Source organism: Lontra canadensis, unplaced genomic scaffold, assembly GCF_010015895.1.
Source record: "Lontra canadensis isolate GAN:19392208 unplaced genomic scaffold, GSC_riverotter_1.0 scaffold63, whole genome shotgun sequence".
NCBI lineage: Eukaryota > Metazoa > Chordata > Mammalia > Carnivora > Mustelidae > Lontra > Lontra canadensis.
The window spans coordinates 2,929,868-2,954,108 of record NW_022631057.1 but is presented as its reverse complement, the minus strand read 5'-3'; the positions used below and the strand labels follow the sequence as shown (position 1 = coordinate 2,954,108).

General features: G+C 50.2%; 1 protein-coding gene across 1 annotated transcript in view; it reads right to left on the bottom strand.

Annotated features, from left to right (window-relative positions):
- The window catches only part of PLXNA2 (plexin A2), a 212,267-nt gene that overhangs the window by 53,871 nt on the left and 134,155 nt on the right, over positions 1-24,241 (bottom strand). Inside the window, exons 6-12 of the mRNA XM_032878124.1 lie at positions 22,997-23,120; positions 21,118-21,271; positions 20,133-20,229; positions 16,911-17,025; positions 7,753-7,953; positions 5,886-5,982; positions 1,705-1,895 (exon numbers count right to left, since the gene is read on the bottom strand). Of these exons, the coding sequence (XP_032734015.1) occupies positions 1,705-1,895; positions 5,886-5,982; positions 7,753-7,953; positions 16,911-17,025; positions 20,133-20,229; positions 21,118-21,271; positions 22,997-23,120 (979 nt within the window). The remainder of the gene's footprint in view (positions 1-1,704; positions 1,896-5,885; positions 5,983-7,752; positions 7,954-16,910; positions 17,026-20,132; positions 20,230-21,117; positions 21,272-22,996; positions 23,121-24,241) is intronic.

Genomic DNA, 24,241 nt, shown 5'->3' with positions numbered 1-24,241 from the left:
GAGGTGAGCGGTGCCGACGGAAGCCAGTCCCTGCCTAATTTAAGGTCCCCTATACCACAGGCGCAGAGACACAGACCGACAAGTACAGCTGCAAGATTCCTGGGGCAGAGCACGTTCTGGCAGTTGCTCGAAATCACTAGAATCTGGGAGAAGGCATGAAGCCCTGAGCAGCTCAGGGAGCTGGCAGAGGCTGGGGCCCTCTGGGGCAGAGGCTGGGGCCCTACCAACAGGGGTAAATGAGTAAAATGAAATTGAGGAAGTCTGATCTTTGAGGGGCTGCATCTCCACGCTCACAGCATCTTCCCACCAGGATGAACGAGAACCTAGCTGGCAGGAGACACTCTCCCACTGCACTGTGCTTTTCCTGGGATGTCCTGCCATGTGGATGGATGGCATCTTCCTGGTCTACCTGAGCTAGGAAGGTTGGACATCAAGGAAGGGGAAGCCCTTGCTTCTTGTGCTATGTTACTTGGGCAGTTAGAGACTTTACAAGTAGTTCTATAATTCAATAAATCAAGCTTAAATACCAGCTCTGCCATTTATCAGCTGCATGAACTGGGGCAACCACGCCACTCCTCTGAGCCTCATTTTTGTCATCTGTAAAATGGAGGTGAGAAGGTTTGCCTCCCACGGTGGTTGTGGGATTAAACAAGATGGTGCCAAGTGCAGTAAATAAACATCAGCTCCCTCTTCAAATAACCTGTTTTAGGCTAACAACACTCATTTGATCTTGAGGGGTTTCTTTCGACAGATCTGAAGCTTCAAAATGATCACATGGAAGTTCCAGAAGCTTCTCAATACTCAAACATAGGTGAGAGCCAAAGGTGCTTTCTTTGGCTCGTAAGGAAAATGAGCCGGGAAGAGGGGCAGTGCATCCACTTGTGGAAGACGCAGAAAAGGAGCAGCCCTCACTGCTTTCTTAAATGAGCGGACCACGGAGCTACCTGCCTGCGCCTTTATTCCCAGTCCCCATAAGGAACGTGCAATTAGTTTCAAAGCACAAGTGACAGTCAGTGAATAAGGAGCCACGAAGAGTGATGAACACATAATGCAACCAAAGTTAAATACAACTATTCCTCTCCCAGGCCATTCAAAACCCGAGCAGCTGCTTTTTCATTCACATCATCTATTCATCTGCCTTTGCAATTTGCTATTCAGGAAACATCACTTTTTTTTTTCCAGGATAATTAATTACCTATTTCTTTCCATTAAAATGCACAAACAAATTGAGACAGAGAGTAAATCCTGGGAAATGGCACGGTGGCCAATGTAGTGCCTGCCTTTACTTTCACCTTCCGTGTTCAACTTTGCAACTCGGAGCTAATTGTGGCTCCTGAAATCACATTTCTGCTGAGAAAAGCTAAACCTGCTCTCTGAAATGTTTACCCACCATGCAGCCAATTTCCCGTCCCCACCTGGCTCTGTTGGCCTGGCAGGGAGGCTGCACTGGCTCTGCCTCCCCTGTGTGTATGCGTCCACACCGATGGGCACCACATTCACACACCGGCCTGAGGGCACACATCCATATGCTTGTCACTTACACCCGGACGCGGGCCATCGAAGCGCCCAAGAGAGGCTTCCCACACCCCACATGAAATGTGCAGGACACTGCGAATTCTTCTGCGTGAATGCCTGTCCCACTGCACACCCACCACGGGCCGGCTCCTGGCCACCCCGCCCCCTCTGGGAAACTGTGGGTCTCACCTCGGTGATTTGTGGGTTGGAGCACTTGACGTTGTGGCTGGACCAGTCGAGCCAGGGGCTGGAGGGGCTGGTACAGTGCTGCTGCAGGGTGCACCTGCGCTCGCCGCTGCACCATCCGCACTCGAACTTCCGGTCGGCCTTCAGGCAGAGGCCACAGCTCTCTCGCTGCGCTGCGCACTTGTACAGGTGCACTGCAAAGACAGGGGGCGACACAGTGGGATTGGAGAGGGCTCCTGGGGACGGAGCCTCTTCTCAGAGGCACCATGGCGCACACCGGCCTTGGGCACGGACAACACCGGTGATCTCCATCATCCTTGCAAGGGTAACTGATGGGGAACAAATAGTGAACTGAGCCTCTTCGTTGCTGAAAGGTACTGCAGAAAATGCTATTTAAGAGTTCTGGCTCTAGGGGCGCCTGGGTGGCTCAGTCCATTAAGCCTCTGCCTTCGACTCAGGTCATGATCTCAGGGTTCTGGGATCGAGGCCCGCATCAGGCTCTCCGCTCAGTGGGGAGCCTGTTTCCCCCTCTCTCTCTGCCTGCCTCTCTGCCTACTTGTGATCTCTCTCTCGTCAAATAAATAAATAAAATCTTAAAAAATAAAAAGAGTTCTGGCTCTAGACTGAATCGTATCAGGGCTTGGGTTGTGGCCTTGCTACTTCTGGCGATGTGACAGAACGTCTCTTCCCTGAACCTAGTTTACTTAATCTATGACATGGGGGTGATTGTTGTCTTTTGGGAGGTTTGAATGAGGTACTGTGTCTTAAGTACTTAGCACAGTGCCTGAGTGCCCATAACACACCTGATGGGCCACACAAGCTTAAGCTCTTCTCTTTGAGGTCCCACTATGTTCTTCTGCACTATCTTTCCTACATGGGGCCCTCATCACAATAGGCAAGGACTGATTTCCCCATTTCAGGTAAAAATGAAGCTCCAAGATGTATATAGCGAGTCTTTTTTTTTTCTTTTTAAAGATTTTTATTTATTTATTTGAGAAGGCATAAGAGGGGGAAGGCGCAGAGGGCGAGAGACAAGCAGACTCCCCACTGAGCAGGTTTGATCCCAGGACCCCAAGATCATGACCTAGACCTGAGCTAAAGTCAGATGCTTAACTGACTGAGCCACTCAAGCACCTCAGTATATAATGACTCTGGAAGCTTCCTAAGGTTAGTGCCCAAGCTAGGATGGTGGCATTCCAGCTCTCTGTGCTGCTAGACTGTAGATCCCAAGAGGATCCCACCCAGAAACTGGGGACTGGGGCATCTGGGAAAGAGGTCAGCTCGGCTCTAAGAAAGGCCAAGTGGCTGGCAAATGCAGGCAGAACTGAGGAGACAGAGTAGACACAGTCCTGTTCATGTCCCCTGCACTGGGGGGTTGCATTCCCACAGAGGACAACCTGGCTACTTAACAGGTCACTTTTGGAGTCTGCAGACCCTTGGCCTTTGCTTTTGTCTCTTACTGACTTAGAAGGCCTGGGCAGGCCCGTCTGCAGAGGTGTGTTTGGGGAACCTGGGGCTTCATTGTCACCCACTGATGTGAATTCAGAATCCTGAGTAGAATTCTCCAGAAACAGAACTCGGAGAATCACTTTCAACTTTTCTGGTCAAGCAGACAGACATAAGCTTTCAGGAGTGGGGGGGTGGTGCCTATGCTGGAAATTGGGTACAGGCCCCGGCGGGGAGCATTTTTTTTTATTCCTCCATAGGTCGCCATCTTGTTCCTCTGCTCTGGCAAGTGTCCCTCAGTCCCAGGTGCAGGGACGACATTTAAACGTCCTCATGCCCATGGCTTCTTACAGTAGAGGGCAGGAAATGGGAATGTTAAGATGAACTATTACATAGTGAGCGTTTACTAACTTGCACAAACGGTGCGCGTCTGATACCTCATTTGGTCTTCGTGCTGACCCCAGGAGGGGATCATCCCTTCCCGCATTTCACAGGGAAGGAAACTGGAACGAAGGCAGGGGCAGTAAGTAGTCTGAGTTCCCCCGCCTATAAGTGAAAACACCAGGATTTGAATTCTAGATTCTAGAACCCAAGTTCATAAACACCATGGCCGTCTCCACCCAAAACGGCGCACGGGCACCAGAAATACATGGGCCCTCAGAGGGATGAACAAGGAGATGGTGTTCCTGAGTGTCCCAAATGTCGAGAGCCCCCAGGGAGGGGTCTGACGTAAGCCTGGATGTGGCCGTTCTCCTCTACGCTCCAGGCGCGAAGGCGACCTCTGGGATCCCAGCCCAGATCCTCAGCAGGGAGAATGTCTGTTTCTCAGCAGTGAGGAAATGTGGCCGGGGTATGAGGAGAAAGAGAATAGAAATTTCCCTGGTTCAGTTTCTTTCTCCCAGCCTAAGTGGACTCAACTTCCTTGAGGGTGTGTGGGTGGGGGCCTCTGGTGGCTCTGGTCCCCTCACTGTGCCCATTGGAGACCCTCAGGCTGAGGGAGAAGCTGGGGCAGCTCTAGCTACTTGAAATGTAGTGAGATGTGGCTCATGGTGTGAGGAGAGGTGTCTGGAGGGCAGAAGGCTTGACATCTCACAGTGGCCCGAGGAAGGACAGTTGGGTGGTCCAGCATGTGACTCTGAGACTGGACATCCTTGGTTCAGATCCTGGCTCTTAACTTTCTGATTCAGCCTGTTTTTTTTTTTTTTTCTTTCCTTTTTCAGCTTTATTAAGGCATAACTGACCAAAAGAAATCATAAGGTATTTAAAGTATGTACTGTGATGATTGGATATACATATACATTGTGCTAGGGTTTGTCCCATCTAGCTAATTAACATATCAATCACTATATATAGTGATTATATATATATAAACCATATATAGTGATTGATATATAGTGAGATATATATATATGTATATTAGAAATATACATTTAGGTTGTACTCTTTCCACAAACCTCAATCATACCATGCAGCGTTACCAACTACAGACACTGTGCTTTGTGCTAAATGCTCAGACTTTATCCATCATACAGCTGAAAGTCTGCACCTTTTAACAATCTCTTTATTTCCCCCCACCAGCCCCCAGCAACCACTTTTCTAGTCTCTGTTTTTATGAGTTTGACTTTTTTTTTTTTTTTTAAGATTCCACATATCTGTCTTAAAAGGCTGGAACGCCCGTTAGTGTGTGTGCATTCCTGTGCCGAGGCCAGTGCTAACATGTGTACTTTCGGTATCCGTGCTGCGGAAGTCAGCACTCGTGGTTCGTTTCTTAACCTCTTTGGGGCTCGGTTTCCTTATCTATAAAATGAGAATGATACTAGTACACCCCTCTCAGGGTTGTTACGAGGATTAAGGAGAATCCTCTAAAAAAAAATCACTGGGTGAGGGGCGCCTGGGTGGCTCAGTGGGTTAAAGTCTCTGCCTTCGGCTTAGGTCATGATCCCAGGGTCCTGGGATTGAGCCCCGCATCGGGCTCTCTGCTCTGCATGAAGCCTGCTTCCTCCTCTCCCTCTGCCTGCCTCTCTGCCTACTTGTGATCTCTGTCTGTCAAATAAATAAATAAAATCTTAAAAAAAAAATCACCAAGTGAGCGCCTACCCACACTGGTGTTGCTTTCGTCCCTCTGGAGAGCAGACGGGCCCGTTGATACTTGCTGCCCAGAGGGCAACGCCTGCCTGGCACATGGGAGGAGCTGCCCGTGAGTTTGTACGACGATGGATCGGGGTGGCGGTCATGGAGCGTCCCTCCCGGGTCAGCCCAGCTCCTCGGTGAGCTTCCCTGCAGCAGTCCTGGGCTTGCGTCCTCCGGCTTGCCCACTCCCCTACCTTAGGACCAGGGGGGTGCAGCCTCACAAGCCTTCTTTGTGCAGTGACGGGACCAAGGACAGGGGAATCCGACCCTAATTGAAAACAGTCTCTATTTCCCTGGAACCTGGCAGGACGTTCCTGCTTGCTGCTTTCCTAGGTCAGGTTCTGCAGACACTTCAAAGTCTCTGGGAGCCAAGGAAAAGTGCGAGGAGCCGGCAGCTGCCTGGCGGAAGCTCTGGTTGTAACGAAACAGGGTTCCCAACAGGACTCCTTTGATGGCTCCAAATGTTGCTTTAGGATCCTCTGAAGAGTTCCGCTGACAGAGGGAGTGTATTATTCATGGCACAGCGGCTGGCCGGCTCTGATCCCTCCGCCCCAGTCTTTCCCGGGGTCACGAAAAGATCAAAACTCTACCCGGAAGTAGCTGCTCACCTTTCAGGTCCTGTGGGTTGTCGATGATGAAATTGCCGTTCCACACCACAGCGAAGTCCACGGCCAGGTTGCTGATGTCCATCCCGTCGTACTGGTACTGTGGGGAGAGGGGCAGGGAGCACGCGTCTCGTGAGGCTCCCTATCACAGAGGGTCAGGGATGCTGCTGGCACCTTGGGGGACCGGGACTACAGCGGAAGAGAAACCAGGGGCTCCGGCTCCCTCTGGGCTGAGAAAGGAGCAGAGGGAGAATTGGGCGAACCCCCCTTTGCTGCTCGATTGATGTCTGTGACACCCTCCCCCCGACTCCCAGTCACTAATGCTAAGTGGATCCCGCCCAAAGCCCTTAGTGTGGTGCTCCGTGCCTCCCATCATCCAAATCCAAACTCACTTCTCCAACCTTGTCTTCGACTGCCCTCCTACAGAAAGCTTTGAATCCACCTGTCTCCAGACACAACGGCCCCAGCATGTCTCTGCCTCCATTCAGCTCACATCGCCTAAGGAGCTCCTCTCTCTCTCCAGCCTCCATTCAACCTGCCTGTATTCTTCTGGTCCAGCTCAGACTCACCTTCCCCCAGGTGTCTTCTCTGACATCCCTAGAGGCCTCCTCCAGGCTCTTTCTGCAACCCCCCCACCGCACCCCTGCATTGCCAGTTTTGTCTCTCACTGCCTGAGAGCTGCTCTGCATCTTTTCACGTGCAAGTCCACATCCTGCTGTGTGAATCCCACCAGAGCCTCCGAGCAGAGCATACGCACAACAAACAGGGCTGTGGCGGCTGGTGGGCTGGCCCTGCAGGGGGTCCTCTGGCTGCACGTGAACTTTACTTCAGCCAACAGTCCATTAGGGAAGGAGTTCAGAGCTTCTGGTCACGGATCTGACCAGGCTGACCATGAAAGGCCTCAAGCTGTGGCCAGGAGTCCACTCTCACTCTCTCCCATGCTGGTCCCACAGAGGACCGGCAAGCCTGGCACACACTTCAGAAATAGGCTGTCGGGTGGCCCAGCCTCTGCTCCTCAGTGAAGACAGGCTTTGGGAATCCCCTCCCCAGAGACCTGACCCGCCCTGCCCACTGAGATCTCAGGGCAGGCCACGCTCCTGTCCGCCCCCTCCTGCCCCCTGCTCTTCCCGCCCGCTTCCTCCCTTTGTCCTGTTGCATTTCTTTCTCATCCCACCTTCACCTTGTGCTTGGCGGCCTTCCACTGATTACAAATTCTATCAAGCGCCTGTGACCTGGAATCTGACAGCCCCCTGATAAGAAGCCCAGATTCTCTTTATCTCTCCCGGGCGAATTAGCTTCCCTCAACACCTCTGTCACATCACCCCCCATCTCCAGCTGACCCCCCATAGTCAGAGACAGGAGTTGGCAGATAAAAAGATCTTCTCTGGGCTAGTATTATAATTAAACACCTCGTGCTTTCTGTCTGGCATGCAGGACTGGTTTAACCCTTGCAGCTCTCAAAACTCACGGCTCCATCCTTCCCCCTTTCCTCCTCCCCGCCTGCCATTCTGCTTCTCCTGAGCTCCTGTCCCCTGTCCTCTGGTTTACACCTAAATGGCGACGGCGGTGTGTGGTGGCATCTACTGGCGCTGGCTACAATTGTCACTGAAGGCCAAGAGGTCTCTTTGAACTCAGAAAGGGCACAAAGCTCTCCACTGACACCAGAGTGTCCTCGTGTCACTCGGCCTCCTCTGTCACCACCAACCTGCTCGGCTCTGCTTTGAGGGGCACCCTCCTCTGCTCCCCGGGTATGTGGGGTCAGCCCATGGACCCAGGAGGTTCTGGGAACGGGGGCAGCTCAGGCCTTAGCCTTGGCATGGCGGTGAAAGAAAGCTCTGCTGCCAGCAGGGCGCGGCGGGAGTCCCCTTACCGAGCTGTTCTGGCACTGGACGCTGGAGCTGTTGAAGCGCAGGGCAGGCACACGGTGGACTGCGCCCTGGATGTTGAGGACACACTCATAGCCTCGCTGGCCGGACTGCGGCTGGGGCAGGTTTCGAGCCTTCAGAGTGATGGGCTTTACCTCTCCGACCGGTATCAGAATCTCCTCTGTGGGCACCAGCTGGGGACAGTCCTGGGGGAGCAAGGGGAGAGACGCCATCTGTCCCGACTCGCACCTTTGTATGTGTCTCAGCTGGGGTATGGGGCAGGACCCGGGTGCCCGGCCAGACCTCCTTGTACCCGGGTGGGCTGCCCAAGAGAAGGATGTACCTCGTTTAAGGGGCACTGGGGAGTCAGCAGGGGAAATGAAATCTCTCTCTTAGCTCCTGGGGCTTTGATATTGTCATCCCCAGTCCACACGCTGTCCCAGATGTGGTGTGCGTGTTACAATTTAGGAATTCATTTCCAAGCACCGGTGTGGCAGGCTGTGGATTTTATCTCCTGCCACACAGGATAAAAGAAGCCCCCGCGCATCCCCATCCCCAGCCTGGAACGTCTGCCTCTCGGTTTCATCCCCTCCCCGGCTCCTGTCCCCCTTGCACCGTCCGGCCGGAGGCATTCTGTTATCGACAGTGTCAGCTTCTCCGCTCCGGTTGAGTCGGCCTTTCCAGAAGGGGGATCAGTGCTCCGGGCAATGCTCTAAACACTTGCTCTGGCTTTTTACCTCATTTCATTACCAAGCCGGCGTGAATGCTGTGTTGCTTCGGAAAACAAAACCGAGAAAAGAAAGTCTTGGTGGGGAGGGGCTGTGGGAAGGACCGTGCGGAGCCCAGCGAAGTGAGAGAGCCCGACTGATTTTCCAGACTTCTCTTCCTAGACGTTTCTTCTCTCCCAGGGGTCACGTTGCCACCTTCCCACAGCTCTGATCCCCTGCCCACGCTCTCCCTCGTAGGGAAGATGGAGCCCAGCAGCCTCTGGCAAGGAGGATGGTAAGGGCCAGCCACCTCCATGGGCGGTCACTTCCTGTCTCCTGGGACCAACAAGGGAAATTCTTGACTCTTGACCTGGGGGTGGGGGGGGGGCTGGCACTTAGCACTTAGTGCCCTGGGGCCAGAGCCGCTGCACTTCCTGTGAGGTGTGGGACAGTCTTGAACAAGGAGAACGGTCCCCAGCCCAGTGCTAAAGGCGCTCCCTGGTAAGAAGCCGTTGGTGACACAGGCAGCGTTGAACAATGGACAGCCTTAGAGGCAGAATTCGGAGGAGACGTAGGGGACCACAGCTGGGGCTGAGGCAGTTGCTTCTCTCCTCAGGCCTCAGGTACAAGCCCTCACCAGCTGGCCTCTGCCTCCTTCTCACCCTGGGGGCTCTCATGCACCGCTCCAGCCATCTGGGATTTCAGGTGAGTTCTGAGGGGCGGTGTCTCCAGCTCTCGGGCCTTTGGTCCTTTGGAGATCCTTTTCTCTCTACTGGAAACACTCACTGGCACCTCCTGCCACTCTTCGACCTCCTGGCTCCTGCCTCAGCCACTCTGTAGCTGAATGCCTCATAACTAGCCTTCAAATTCAGCTCTGCAGCTCCTTTTCTGGAAAGCTGTCCCTGACCCTTTCCCCACCCTGGCCTTCAGGATGGGTTACAGATGTTCTCCCGTGACCGAATTTAGCCCTCAGGATTGCAGTTTCTTGTTGGCTCACTGTCCTCGTTGCTGTGGGAGCCTGGAGGCTCAGGCTGCGTCTCATTCACCTCAGGGTCCCTGGTCTCTATCCCAGTTCCTGACATACAATGGGCACTTGGTCATGGCTCGTGGAGGGTAAACAGAAAATGAGAAAATGAAGCAACACAGGAAAAGATGGCTAACTTTCTTTCCACCTCCAGCTTTCTACATTCTTCAGAGCATGAGGGTCGAGCCCTGCCTTGTGGGCACCAAGAAGCTCGAGGAGTTTGATTTCCAAAGCTGTGGTTGGAAATGGTCACTACTTCTGGAGTCGCATGATTACTCAGTGGGCCTGTCCACATCTAGTAAGAATCCTGAGAATTTATGAAACTGGATAAATTTTCCACTGAAACTTATTGAGCAGGACCTGGAGGAATGTCTGGGGTCACTGGTGCCCTCTGTCGCCTGTAGGCTAGCTGCATGTGATGACCCCCAGCAGACAAGGTCTCTACAAGAGACAGGATCATAAGGCAACCCCAGAGCAGATGGGTCCCTGCTTAGAAGCCAGTCACTCAAGCTGCCAACTCATAAACACGCTCCTTCCTGCACTCTTCCTCTCATGCCCTGAGGGCACACGTGACAGAGTCTTTCATATATTTATAGCCAAGAAAAAAAATGAACACCACTTTAGGGAAACCCAGACATCCCCTGGAAAAGGAGATACTATTTCCTGTTAGGGGCTAAAAAATCCCCATCGTGTCTAATAAATTAAAATTTTAATTTAGACTAGAAATAAGACTGAGGTATAATGAAGGTGTGTGTGTGTGTGTGTGTGTGTGCGCGCGCGCGTGTGTGTGTCTGAGACAGAATAAATTTTCAGACACAGAACTAGTTGATACATTGTAAGTGATGACTAGTTGTTTTTCATCTCTAACGAGCTCAGAGAACAAATTCAAGTTTTAGCAGCACAATCTTCAAGATGTGTTTCTGGAATTATGATGTCTTGTGTCAGTAAACAAGATTGTAGACTGCTTTTAACTTTGGCAAATTTACATATATTACAAATATATTTATATATATATTTATATATATATTTATTGTATTACATATTTATTTACATATAATACACACACACACACACACACACACACACACACACACGTGTATACATCCTTATCTTTTTGTCTAGGTTAAGTTGGGTCCAACCTGGAGGTTAGAGAATCATAAGAAGACACTTGAAAAGTACTCCTTTTTTTTTTTGTTTTTTTCTTAAGGGATTCTAAAATTTTAGAAAAGAGTCCCATGGTCTGTTGTTTCAAGACCTGCAGGGACCAAATTTAAAGACAATTGCCTTTGGCTAGGGTCATGATCTCAGGGTCCTGGGATCAAGCCCCGCGTCGGACTCTCTGCTCAGTAGGGAGCCTGCTTCCTCCTCTCTCTGCCTGCCTCACTGCCTACTTGTGATCTCTGTCTGTCAAGTAAATAAATAAAATCTTTAAAAAAAAAAAAAAAAGACAATGATTGGGGCACCTGGGTGGCTCAGTGGGTTAAGCCTCTGCCTTTGGCTCAGGTCATGGTCTCAGGGTCCGGGGATCGAGCCCCGCATCCTCTCTCTGCCTGCTTCTCTGCCTACTTGCGATCTCTCTTTCTGTGTCAAATAAATAAAATCTTAAAAAACAAAAAAAGACAATGATTAGGGGCTTCCCAAATGCCTTAACAGGTTTTAAGATTGCCTCAGTACAGACAGATGTTTTATCCTCTGCTTGTTTTTCGTGGGGGTGGGGTTTGTTTTGTTTTTTGCAATTTCAGGCCAGGAGGAGTAGGATTCTTTCTTTTATTCTCTAGGGTAAAGGAAAGAAGGGGTTGGGGGCCAGGTACACTGCCTTCTTCTTGGGAAGAAGGGGAGCATCTAAAAGCCTGGGGTTGTGAGTGGCTCAGGTGAATAATACATTAAGGAGGAAGCAGCAAGTCCTGAGCAGCAGCGGGAGGAGTGAAGGCTGGGGGCAGGTGCAGGAGAGCTAGCAGCCCGTGGGAACTTCAGTGCCTCAGGGCCTTGAGGAAGGCCATTGGGTTTCATCAGATACAATGAGGCCACTTGCAGCTCCATTGTCTCTGTGAGCGGGTGCTGCGCGCGCGCGCACACACACACACACACACACACACACACACACACACACAGAGTTGCTGTCCTAAGAATGAAAGCGCAAATAACCACGCTATGCCACTATACTTTCCCCGCGGAATGTGAAGATGGCTCTCAGTGTTAAAATGCCCATCGCTACCGCTTTTCTCCCTGTCTTTAGGTCATCTTAACTCCTCTCTTTGTCTCCAGGCCAACTGGGCAGCAGGACCACCTCCAGGGCAGCAATCTGAGTTTCTGTCCAGAGGAACAGATGTCCTATCTGGGAACATCCCAGGGGCGGGGGTAGGCTGGGGAGGAGGTGCCCCGGCTCCGGGGAGGGCAGGACCCTGGCGTGGGAGCCCTGCGCTGCTCGGGACCTCGTTGTTCACTCTGTTTGGCTGTGCTGCTCAGCACGGAGGCCCCTCCAGCCCTCCGAAGCGATGTCTCCCATGCGGAAATGGCATTATCTTCACCCACTGGACTTCAAAGAGAGAGAGCAGCTAGTATCCTGGGAAGCTAATCGGATTTATTTGGTTCTATCTTTCCCCTGGGACAGGGCGTAAAGAAGATATTTATGTATCTACATCTCACTAGGCCTGGTTTAGCCGTGGAGGGAGATGAGCTTTTAGAGCCGAAAGTCGTACACAGTAAGCCATACATAGCCCGGCGCATGGCCGCCTGCTAACATCATGTCCCAGCTTGATCCGGCCTAGGGAGGCAGAGACTCGGGGGGTGGGGGGGGGACATCAGAGATCCTTTCTGCTCTGCGCCCTGGAAAGGTCTGGCTCATAACCTTAAAAGAGCTCAAGAGATGGTTCAGTTGAAATTCAGTTATCTCATCTATAAAATGGTCCCAGAAATACCCGACAGGCTTAGAAGGCTTAAAAGAGAGGCCTATGAAAATATGTTGTAAATGGCAATAAACGAATACAAACATGAATATCCCTACGTACTTCTTGCATGTGTGTGTGCATGTGTGTGTATGTGCTTGCGTGTGAACCCAGGATCAGAGGATGTCGGCTTACCCACAGTCAGCCTGGGGACATTTACTCTGAGTCATGCCTTCTGCATGTATCTGATGATCCTAAGGAAATTGCTTAACTTACCTAAACCCCTGTTTACTCAGCTATAATAGAATTCATTTCATAGTGGACTAAATGACCATATATATCTAGATCTAGATGGTGTTGAATATATAATAATCACTCAATAAATGTTCACTACCGGGGCGGCTGGGTGGCTCAGACTCAGTGGGTTAAGCCTCTGCCTTCAGCTCAGATCATGATCTCAGGGTCCTGAGATCAAGGCCCTGCACTGGGCTCTCTGCTCCACAGGGAGCCTGCTTCTCCCCCATCTCTCTGCCTGCCTCTCTGCCTACTTGTGATCTCTGTCAAATAAATAAAATCTTAAATTAAAAATGTTCACTACCAATATTTTTATTTTGAATTAGGTACTTTCTTATCAAGCCTAAGCATATGGACTTGGTTCATCATACTCCCTGGAAGAAGCAGGCAAACCTACCTCACAGGCTGGTTGGTCAGTATCTGCACATGGGCCTACTAACGAAGCTTCCACGGGCAGCCTCCCCATCTGGAGAGATGGACTGGTACCAGTCCCTGCACACCCCAAACCCTCATGACCAAGGAGCATAAAGCCAAATTGGGATCTGGCCGGCAAGTGTGGCTGTGACCATGGAGACCAGCAAGCTGACTGGCTCTGATTTTCTGCAGAAAGCATACTGTACTCAGCTCTTTTGGATGCCTGAGTTCTCTGTTGCCTTGGGCAAAAAACCTAAATTTTTAGCATCTTGGTTGCTACATATGTCAAATATGAATTATGTGAAACTGCAGGTCTGTTTCCAAAATCAATTGAGATGCCACATGTCCATGACTCTCAATCCTTAGACTCATTTGGAATGGGACCCGGGAATTTGTAATTTTTTAAAAAGATTTCATTTAATTTATTTGAGAGAGAGATATGACAGAGGCAGAGGGAGAGGGAGAAACAGACTCCCTGCTGATCAGGGAGCCCCATGCGAGGCTCGATCCAAGGACCCTGGGATTGTGACCAGAGCCAGAGGTGGATGCTTAACCAACTGGGCCACCCAGGTGTCCCAAGAATTTGAATTTCTAACAAGTACCCAGGTGATACTGATGCTGCTGGTCCCCCTACCCTGATACACATGCTTTGAGAACTCTTGTCACATGTGAGAAATTACAAATGTGTGCTATGTTAATGTTCCGTATACATCAAAGGAACTCATCAGTTATACATTGTTTTGAGGAAGTAGACATAAACTTTTGGTTCAGATTTAGGGGGCCCTTACTGAACGTACAAAAGAAATACTCTCGGACCCTCAAAGAGGCACCTAAGGGATTGCCAGTGCCCAGAAAAACCTAAAGACATCGGTGCACACCCCTAATACAGCAAGGAAAACCCCACCCAAGCTGGACGTATGCACTTTTGCTGTTGCCCACATTTTCAGAAATGGGACTCCCCAGAGGCAGAGCTTTGGACGGAGAAGAGCAGAGCCTGGGAGCTCTTTGCTGGGAAGGGATGAGCAAATGACTGTGGCCAAGAGCTCCGGCAGTATTTGAGGAAGCTTGCTGGGAACCTGAACCTGTTTTCTTTCCTGGGCGAAGTTAGGAGCCGGACACAGGCCAGGCTTCCACCCCTGGCCTCCAGAGTGTCAATCCCGGGGCCCGAGCTGGGGGCCTGTGCTTATCAGCAGTGAGAAAACGGCAGTCTGGCCCATTTCCACCCGGGAGAGGCAACGATGTGAGGGAGGGACAAAGGGTACCTCTCTGCCCCAAGCAACAGACATTCAGGAAAGAAAGTGAAACTAACAGGGGGTAAGAAGCCTTTGGGGTTCCCCCCAGGGCTCCTTTGGTATTCATCCAATCCCAAGTGGCTGGTGGCAACAGCTTCTCTGTGGCCTGGCTCCCTGGAACATTCCAGTCTCTCCCCCGTGACTGTGAGGGAACCGTGTTCCAGTGACTTCTAAAGGGCACGAGGGAGGCCGGCATGTTTCCAATTAGCCTTCTGGCCTCCACAGCCCTGCGGAGTTTGTCTCGCTCTGCACGCCCCTCCTCCTGCCCTCCCTCCAGCAGCAGGCCCCTTCCAGGCTTGGCTTTGGGTTTCCCTCTGCCGGAGGGGGAGCCCCTGGGAGAAAATGAAGCAGCTGTTCCTTCTCGTCTAGATCTGCACTCCTCTCTGTCTCTGTGCGTTTTGTGGTTGGCCTGGCTTCATTTTACTAAGGAACTTAAAAGTTGAGGAAGGGCCCACGTGAAGGTCAGTTTCTGAGACCTTTCAGCACCATCTTCTCATCCCGGCCTTTGCCTCCGAGCAGCCGTCTGCGGCTTCTGCTGTTCCTGGTCCGCCTCACCTCCCTTCGCCATTCTCCTGTGGACTCCCTGGCTGGGTGAACCACCCTCCACTCTGTACCCATGGCCCTTGGGTCCTTTCCTTTGAGTAAGAAGACTGGCCTGAGAACAGTGCCGCACGCTTGCAGAATCCCAGGGTTGGGATTAATTTCCAATGTCCACTCAGACCAGGGCAGCTCTTTTAGGCCAGCTACATCCAAGCACACCAGCTGGCTAGAGGAAAATCTTTCTCTGGAAGGTTTTCAGGGCACTACATAACTGGTTCCATCACGCTGGGGCACCTGCAGATGGCCTGTCTTAAACACCACCGGTGGGCACCATCTATGTTTCTCTCTTTCAAGATGGGCACATCCCATGTTTCTGGCTGAATGTAACAAGTATTATTTCAGAAACTCAGCAGAATTCAAGGCCATGGGTGTGTGTTTGAGAAACAGTTCAAGGCCTACTATATTCTTTTTTTTTTTTTTTAAAGATTTTATTTGTTTATATGACACAGAGAGAGCACAAGTAAGCAGAACAGCAGTCGGAGGGAGAGAGAGAGAAGCAGGCTCTCTGCTGAGCAGGGAGCCTGATTCGGGGCTCGATTCCAGGACCCTGGAATCATGACCTGAGCCGAAGGCAGCTGCTTAGCCAACTAAGCCACCCAGGCGCCCCAAGGCCTACTATATTCTTACTTAATTTTTTTTTTTTTTAACCTTTAGAGGTATAATTGACAAATGAAATTCTAAGATATTTAAAGAATGTATCATGATGATTTGAAATATACTTTCTTATGTTTATTCATGGAAACAACTAGCATTTCTATCATGACTAGGAGACATTAGAAGACTCTTATTTCTCTCTCTCTCTCTCTCTCTTTTTTTTCCATAAGACTCTATTTCTTGAAATCAGGGACAATGATATCCAAGGAACCCTTTCTAGTGGCATCTGGGTAAAGTAGCCATTCCTTCCTTCTTTCAGGCATGCATTCCGCAAACACTCCCAGAAGAAGACACTGCGGATTTAAAGATACGATGTAATTTTTGCCTTCAAGAAGCTTCTAGTCTAGTGCAATGGCAACAGGTATGTAGAAAGAGTACAGCAGAATACGCACAAGCTACACTGTCACTTACTTACACTTGCAGATTTTCTAAAAGGTGGAAGAAGACGGGAATGTGTGTATACACACGTGTGCCACTTAGATGAATACGTAGGTCTCTACAGTTGTTCAAACCCAACCAACTGGCCATTCTAGGGTGTGAAAACCATTAAACACAAGAAAGGGAAAGCGACCAAGCATGCCTCATTTTCCTAAGGCAAGCTGTGAATGTGTATGAAAGTCAACATCACTGGATACTCATCCGTATCTTCTTGGAAAGACAAACAATTTGATATTTCACGGTGTTGATAACAAAGGTGGCCAGGCCTTGGGGATGGAACACTGGCTGTATAACAGACTGGGACTTTTTAGCAAGGCCTGGTTCTTTTCACCAGCTGAATTTCCTTCTCTTTCTAGAAGGCCACCCACCCAGTCATACATCAGAGTCAAAGAATCATTGAAACTTGGAGTTGGAAGAGAGGTTGGCATGAAAGAATGGTTGAGAGTGAATGTTTCATTGAATCACACTATGTCTGCAGCCAAGCAAAGGCCTTAGACTCAAAGAATCAATGCCATTCACTGCTCTCTTCTAGACAATGGAGTCTGGTTGGTTGGATATGTCCTCTCAGCTTTCAGTCTCAACCCTCAGTTCCCCTCAAGCCTTTGAATGTAGAAGAGTCTTAGGAGTCTAGAAGATACAGCACATTTCTCTGCCTTGGGATATTTTCTGCCACTTTTTCTTTTTTCTTCTGAGTTTTATAATAATGGGGTCTTTCTAACATGTAGAATCTCTGGGAGGAAGACCAAGATGGGTCAGGGCAGGGAGATGGCTAAGCTGCTGGACTGTCCACCTGAAAAGGGAGGGTCACTCAGATGCACTGGGAAACGTCACCATGCCAAGGCAAGCCCTGCTTACCTCTGAAATATTGATCCGGCCTTCCTGGAAGGAGCAGGTGGTGGGGTCGTGAGTGCAGAGGTTCCGGTATTTGCACCAGTGACAGCGGAAGGCGCTGTTGACACAAGACAGGCACCTGCAAGGATGGAGACAGTAAGAGGCAAAGAGAAGGGAGCAGACAGGGAAGGTAAGGGTCCCAGGTAGCCCACGTGTTATGATGGAGGCTGGTTATCCTAGCTTTTCTCTCAGGAGGGCTGATTCGTGGGGCACCAAGAAATGTGGAATCTCCTTTGAAGATGTTCATAAGACCAGAAAATTGGAAAAAAAAAAAAGAGTCTAAAGTGGAAAAAATGTAACTTATAGAGCAGTGGTGTGTGAGACCTGGCCTGCATCGGCTCAGGAGAGCTGATTATTTACATTTCTAGGAATTTTGCAAGTGGTCGGCATCATGTTAATAACTTGAAATCAGCCATGGAGATAGTATTTACACCCTAGAAACTGGCAAATACTACACACTAGGGTTTTTTCTTGATTTCTGGCCATTAAATATTTATCGGCATCCCACCACTTGTAAGGCATGAGACATAAGACATAAGACAGAAAAGCACGGGGATAGAAATGGGGCAGATAGGATTCCGGGCTTGGACTGCCACTTGGGGTCACCTTGAGCAAGTCACTTCACTTTCTTCATTGGAAGTTCTTCATCTGTCTGTCATAAAACGTTCCTGTCTGCTCCACAGGGCTGTTTAGCATCAAACAAGATAATGTGTAGGAAATGGTTTCGAAAGGTACAATGTTAAATGTGTTACTTTCAAGTGCTCAAATTACCTGTTATTTCCAGCTCTTAAGTCACATTTGAGTATCAAAGACTAGAGCAATCACATGTGTTTCTGGGCTTTGGGGGAGTTAACAATATAACAACATGAAATGGCAATTTGTCTCAGTCTCTAAGTAGGGGAGCATAGCAGTAGTATGGGAGTGTCGCATGCATTTCTTGCCAGGGTAAGCGCTTCTTCCCCTCTAGTTTTACCTGGGGGCTGTGTGTGACCAGACCATTATAATGGAGTTGTGTTTTGTCAGTGGGGTAGGTCTTCCTGCTCCTTATCAGCTCCCCCCCATCTAGCCTCTGACAACTAGAACAACCTGGAAGGGACACAGCTGGGTCTGCGATCTGGCGCCATCTGGTGGCCGCTCTCTTTACATTTTGGTGGATGGGTCTCCATCCGGGGGTGACATGCTAAACTGTCACCCTGTTTTGGGTGCATTAGCCCATCTACACCTCCTCCTCCCTGTGCTGATCAGTCTTACCCCCTTCCGGATATGCCCAAAGGGACTGTGTTTCTGATCTTGGGCCACACCGACTGGTTCTTGCTAATATCTTAGGATTCAGCAAGTAAATAATGAAATTGGACAAAGAAAGATGAGATGGGCTTTAAGGCCGGCTTTTTCCCTGGCTCACTTTGTGACCTTCGCTGCAGCACTTATCCCTGTGGGTCTCAGTCTACCATAATAAAACCGGGGGATTGAACTTGATTCTGTCACTTTTTGCTAGGAATGCCAGGAGTAGAACAGGGTAAGATAGTGTTCGGCAATAAAATGGAATCTTTGCTGTCAAGGAGTAGGGTTTTTATTATTATTATTATTATTATTATTATTGGGTATTTTTTGTTTTGTTTTTGTTTTGTTTTATTTATTTATTTATTTATTTATTTATTTTTGGGGCTAAAACTTGCTGCCTGTGACTGCATTTCTGTTGCCATAGCAACGCAAAGTGGTGACATCACACTGAACTGCCCTGGAGATGAGGATGCTCTCATGAACAATGAATTCCATCACCACTGTGCTGGAGTTTGAGAAGGAGGTGGGGAGTTTCTTTCACCAAGACGCTTGCATTTTCCCCAGCGGGGTTAGCTGGGATAGGGATGCGATGGTTAGTGGGCAATCTAGTTTATTTCAGTTTCTGTACTTATGCCCTGCCCCTGTCCCAGGCCATTTTTGTCACTTGTCCTGTCTTTCTCATTACATCTATTGACTTACCTCAGTGGGGCTCAACTGTGTCTCCTTCCTTAACTACTGTGGAGATCCTAGAGTTCCAGCAGCTGATTCCCATGATAAAAATCAAGATCAGAGAAGGGGAGACTCGGGAGGACTGGCTCATTGGTCTCTTTTAATGGCTAAAGATTCCTTTCAGGTACAGTGGCACACAAACCTTCTCCCCATGTGGATTGCTGAGCCCATCTTGTTCACAGCCTGGACCCTACAGACAGGATGCCTTGGAGTTATGTAGACCTCAGGTTATTCCTGTCTTGGGAAATGGGAAGGACAGGTCCATAGACTATCCCTAATGATTGCTCCTGGCTCCTTCTGGTGTGGTGGTGTTGCTTGATCTCTCTCCTTGTGGAATGTCCAGGGTCACTGGTCCAGTGGCCTTTATGAGGCCCTATTATAGAGACCCATTTCCCTCTTTCTAAACCAGAAAGTATAGAGTTCGCAGTTGGTATAGAAGGAGTCTCAGCTTCTCTTCCAGAGAAGATAGACAGAAACTAAATATGGGTCTCTCTTCCTGCCCCACTGTAGAAGCTCATAGCTTGTGGGCACCACTGGTAAGCGTTCTGCTGCTGGACATGGCTGGCGAGGCCAGCTGGGGCCTACTCAAGCCCCTCTAGGGGCTACCAGTTTTGTCTGGTTTCTCCCTCCTCTTTGAAAAGCTGAAGGCTGGGTTGGACCACAGTGGAGTTAAAGTCGGCTCTCCCCCTCCCAGCCTGGGGCCTTTATATCCTGTCTTCCTCTGGGGGTAGCTGTGTGCATAGCTGACTTCTACCTTCGAGTCTCTCTTGGACTCGGACATGGAGCATGCGTCTAATTACATTCATTGTCAATCTCTCCGTTCAAAGCCACCACCAACTGGTCTTAGGGTCTTTGGACCATAACCTTCGTCTTCACATCAAACTCTCTGTTTACTGTCTAAGCTTGAGAATTGGGGGCAGGGTTGTTGGGGGTCCAGGCAAGGGAGATTGGATGAGATTAGCGGCTTGGACAGTGAGTGCCATTCTGTTTAACATAACTGAATAAACCGAACAGAACTGAAAAGGAACGTTTATGGAGAGCTTACTCTGTCCCAGACCGTATGCCGGGCCCCGGGAGACTAGGGGAGACTAGAGGGGAAGCCAGCACGTTGGAGCTGCGAGAACCCCACACCTGTATGCATGCCCGGGGCAAGGCCCCCGCCCGGTGAGTGCTTACAGTTGGTGGGCGCTGCAGTTGTAGAACTTGAACTCGGTGCTGACAAATATCTTCCCTGTCTCCTTGGATCTCAGCTGTAGCTCTAGCCCAAACCAGTCTGGGGGTAGGAAAAAAAAAAATGAGAAGGTAACACAACCTGGGGGCCCAGTGGAGAATCTGAGGGTAATCCATTAAACCGGTCCAGGGCTCTCTTGGGGCATAGGTGGTAGATGAAAACTGCTTGAGGCATCGCCTCCCAAGAGGGTCCCCTTGGTCCTGCTGAGACACCCATCACTGAGACCCAGCCACCACCCTCCCACCCCCTTCTTAGGGGAAACGGAATGAACCACACCCCACGGAAACCCTTGCTTTGGTGAGACATGTTCAGTTACTGAAAGACTTCAGGAAATATGAGGCCCGAACCCCTCAAGCCCCCAGTTCCATGGGGAGAACCCCACTGGAAATCACTGGCTAGAGCCACTGCCATTCCTAGAAGGGAAGGGAAATCTGGGAAAACTCTCTGCACATGGGCAGACTTAACCCAAATGGGAGCAAAGGATTTCCTTCTTCCTGAATTTTGCTTTGGGCCATGACAATTAGCTTTCAGGCTCAAACAAGCTGTATAAGCCCATATTAGCATCTGTGATATGAAGGCTTGGTCAGGAAACTTTTGTGCTGGCACTCCTACCCCGCCCCCTCTGCCCTCTGTGCGTCACCCCGTCCCCTGGGCACTCTACTCTTGACCATTCTTTTTTTTTTTTTTTTTTAAGATTTTATTTATTTGACAGAGAGATATAGCAACAGAGGGAACACAAGCAGTGGGAGAGGGAGAAGCAGGCTTCCCGCTGAGCAGGGAGCCTGATATGGGGCTGGATCCCAGGACCCTGGGACCATGACCCAAGCCAAAGGCAGATGCTTAACGACTGAGCCACCCAGGCGCCCCTACTCTTGACCATTCTGGTAGGGCAGCCCCTGGCATGTGACTCCCACGGCACACACTTCTTACCTTGATCCAGAGGGATGACCGGGACATCCTTGGGTCCTGGAGAGATGCAGATGACCTGGCTCCCAGACACTTGTCCCTCCACCTCGGTCAGGTTCCCAAAGGCACAGGAGATGCCCACAGACAGGTCGGGGGCATCACTCACAACTAGGCTGAGCTGTGGGTGGAGCAAAAAGCCTCAGGAGGAAAGAGATGACACGATAGGAAGAGAGAGTTCTAGGGTCTCTGGGGACCAGGGCTCCGGGACTGGTCCTGCTGTGGCTTGCAGACTCATGTCCCCCGAGCTCATATCTAAGGAAGGACATCGGTCTAGTGATCCTCTGGCTTTGACACAGAATAATTAGGAGTGCAGAGTTGATGGCTTTTATTAATATCACTGAGTTTAGTTTTCAGTCTTGGCCAGCCTCATAAAGGACTGGGTGAAGGCCCCTAGACGGAAAGGTACCAAAATTCCTCTTACTCTTGTCATTCTGACATGAAGCCATGACCCTGGAAAGCAAGTCTTGAGCTGAGCCCTTTGCAAACAAGCTGTAATGCTGGCTTACCAGTCTGGAGGGTTACCGGGTTGGTGGGCAACAGCTAGCCCTCTCCCTGGCTACGATTCAGCGGCTGCTTATCAGGATGGCGAGTGTCCTAGAGTTTCTGCCTCTCTGTGCTCCCAACCCTAGGTGACCTGCTTGCTGACAGCCCCCGCCCAGTACAGCAGTGGCTTCACAAGGAACTGTGGGGACCAGAGAAAGCAAGGAACGTGGACACCAATAGCTCAGATGATGTCAGCTGCTACCTCTGGGTTCCAATGATCTAGGCCAGCACTTTCCAGCTTTTTCAAGTTTGCATACCCTCCTCTGAATGGTAAAAATACCACTGAGCGCCAGAAATGAGTGTTCACAACACAATAGAATATCTAAGTGATATTTAACACAATAGGTAAAAAATGCGCCTGGCTTCCTCTAGTAACAGGGGGTGACCATAAGTGTGCATGGCGACAATACCCCGCCCCACCCCCGCCAGCCTCCAAGTCGGGAGCCACAGTGTACAGAGGTCTCCCATTGTCTTCCCAACAACACCTGGCTCTATTTATTTGCCGTGGCTTCTCACTCACAGTGAGTGTCACCTAGCCTCTCCAAACATTTGTTTGCTGCTGAATCCCTGCCCCAGTTTCGTTTCCATGGGGCCAAGAGACTTAGGTACAAACTCCCCTATTTGTTCCCTCGGCTCCATGGGAGCCAAAACCTCCTGGTGGGGATGAATGAACAGAAATCTTGGAAGGTTCATTAACTAATTAACATCCGTAAATGCTCATAAAACCTTCAGAATGAAATAATCATGCAGGGCCTGAGGACATGAAATATTTGGGGTTGTACCTCGACAGGTGGTTAGGGCTGTTTTAGTCTCTTTAATATTCTCTTTAAGTACATACTGACTGTGACTTAAGCCTCAGTCTCTGTCTCTGTCTCTGTCTCTCCTCTCTCTGTCTCTCTCTCTCACACACACAGAGGCAACTCTAAGGTCTGTGTGAAAAACCGCATGAATTGGAGGAATGTAAACAGAGCATGTAACAAACAATGCGTTATTTAGTATCGGATCGCACTATGTTGTAGATGTTTGTTACTAAATGCAGAATCTAGATTTACAAAACAGATCAATGGGTAATGAGTTTGCAGGGAGTACAGAGAATGACTGTGCCCTTTACAATAGGAGCTACCATTGGTTTTCTATAAACACAACGTTTCCTTGGAGTGTTTAAAGTGAGATCTAGTGACAGATACACATGCACGTGTTGAAGGAACACGTGCTCACCACGTGTGTGCTCTGTGCGGCCCCCCCGCCCCCCCGGACCCCCCCACCCCACCTCCCCCGGCCCCCGTGAGGGGTTCCTTACCCGCCGGCTGTGTTCAGACACTGAGATGCTGCTGGGCTGCACCTCGAGGCTCATGCACTGGCTGATGCTGGCCGCAAATCGGTTGGGTTCCCAGGCGCGCTGGCACTTGTCCCTGCGGGAGCACCTGCCAGGGACACACATTCACAAGAGGTCAGGCCTCTGAGACCCATCTGCTGGGCTCCACGGTCCCCTGGGGGTTTTAAGAGCAGTTTGCTGCTCTGAGGCTCTTGGCTTGTCTTCTCCTTATGCTTTTCACTTAGCCCAGAGGGCCTGGGTGACTCCCAGATGGTCCTGATCACAGTTAAACACAGACCAAGAGGAAGTGGGACTCACCCCCAACATGAGAGGTACAGTTTAGACATAAAGAATAGTTCCTGGGGGCGCCTGGGTGGCTCAGTTGGCTAAACATCTTTGGCTCAGGTCATGATCTCAGGGTCTTTGGTTTGAACCCCATGTCAGGCTCCCTGCTCAGTGGGGAGTCAGCTTCTCCCTCTCCTCCCCGCTCCTGCTCTCTCTAACTAACTCTGTCGCTAACTCTGTCTCTTTCTCTCAAATAAATAAATAAAATCTTTAAAAAATAAAGAAAAGAATAGCTCCCGATAGATAGCATCTTTACAGGTTGTGTGGCGAGCAAGGGCGGCAAGTCTGGGGAATGTGAGGGGTAGCCCAGAAGAGGCTAAGCATGTGAGCTCTGGGGCCCGGCTGCCTGGATGCTTCCCTTCTCCCCCCAGGCCCACTGCATACTATGGTGTCCCTTTGGGCAAGTGACTTATTCTCTCCGTGCCTCAGTTTCCTCAACCATAAAATGGAGAGGATGGTGATAATACCCTACCTCACAGGGCTGGCATAAGGATTAAATACATGAGTACTTAGAAAATGGTTTTTTGGGGGCACCTGGGCAGCTCAGTTGGTTGAGCACCCAACTCTTGATGTCGGCTCAGGTCATGATCTCGGGGTCCTGGGATGGAGCCCTGGGTGGGGCTCTGTGCTCAGTGGGGAGTCTGCTTGAGATTCTCTCTCTCTCCCTCGGCCACTCCTCCTGCTCCCCTGCTCTTAGGCGCTCTCTCCCTCAAATAAATAAGTAACTCATTAAAAAAGAGAAAATGACTTTTCAGCCCTTATAATAATGTTAATGATGATGACTATTAATGTTATCATTCTACCCCCAAAAGGTGTCCAAGACGGGACAGGTCTTCACTGTGTGGGACGGCCTGAAGGCAATCCTGTGGCTGGACTAATGGCTCC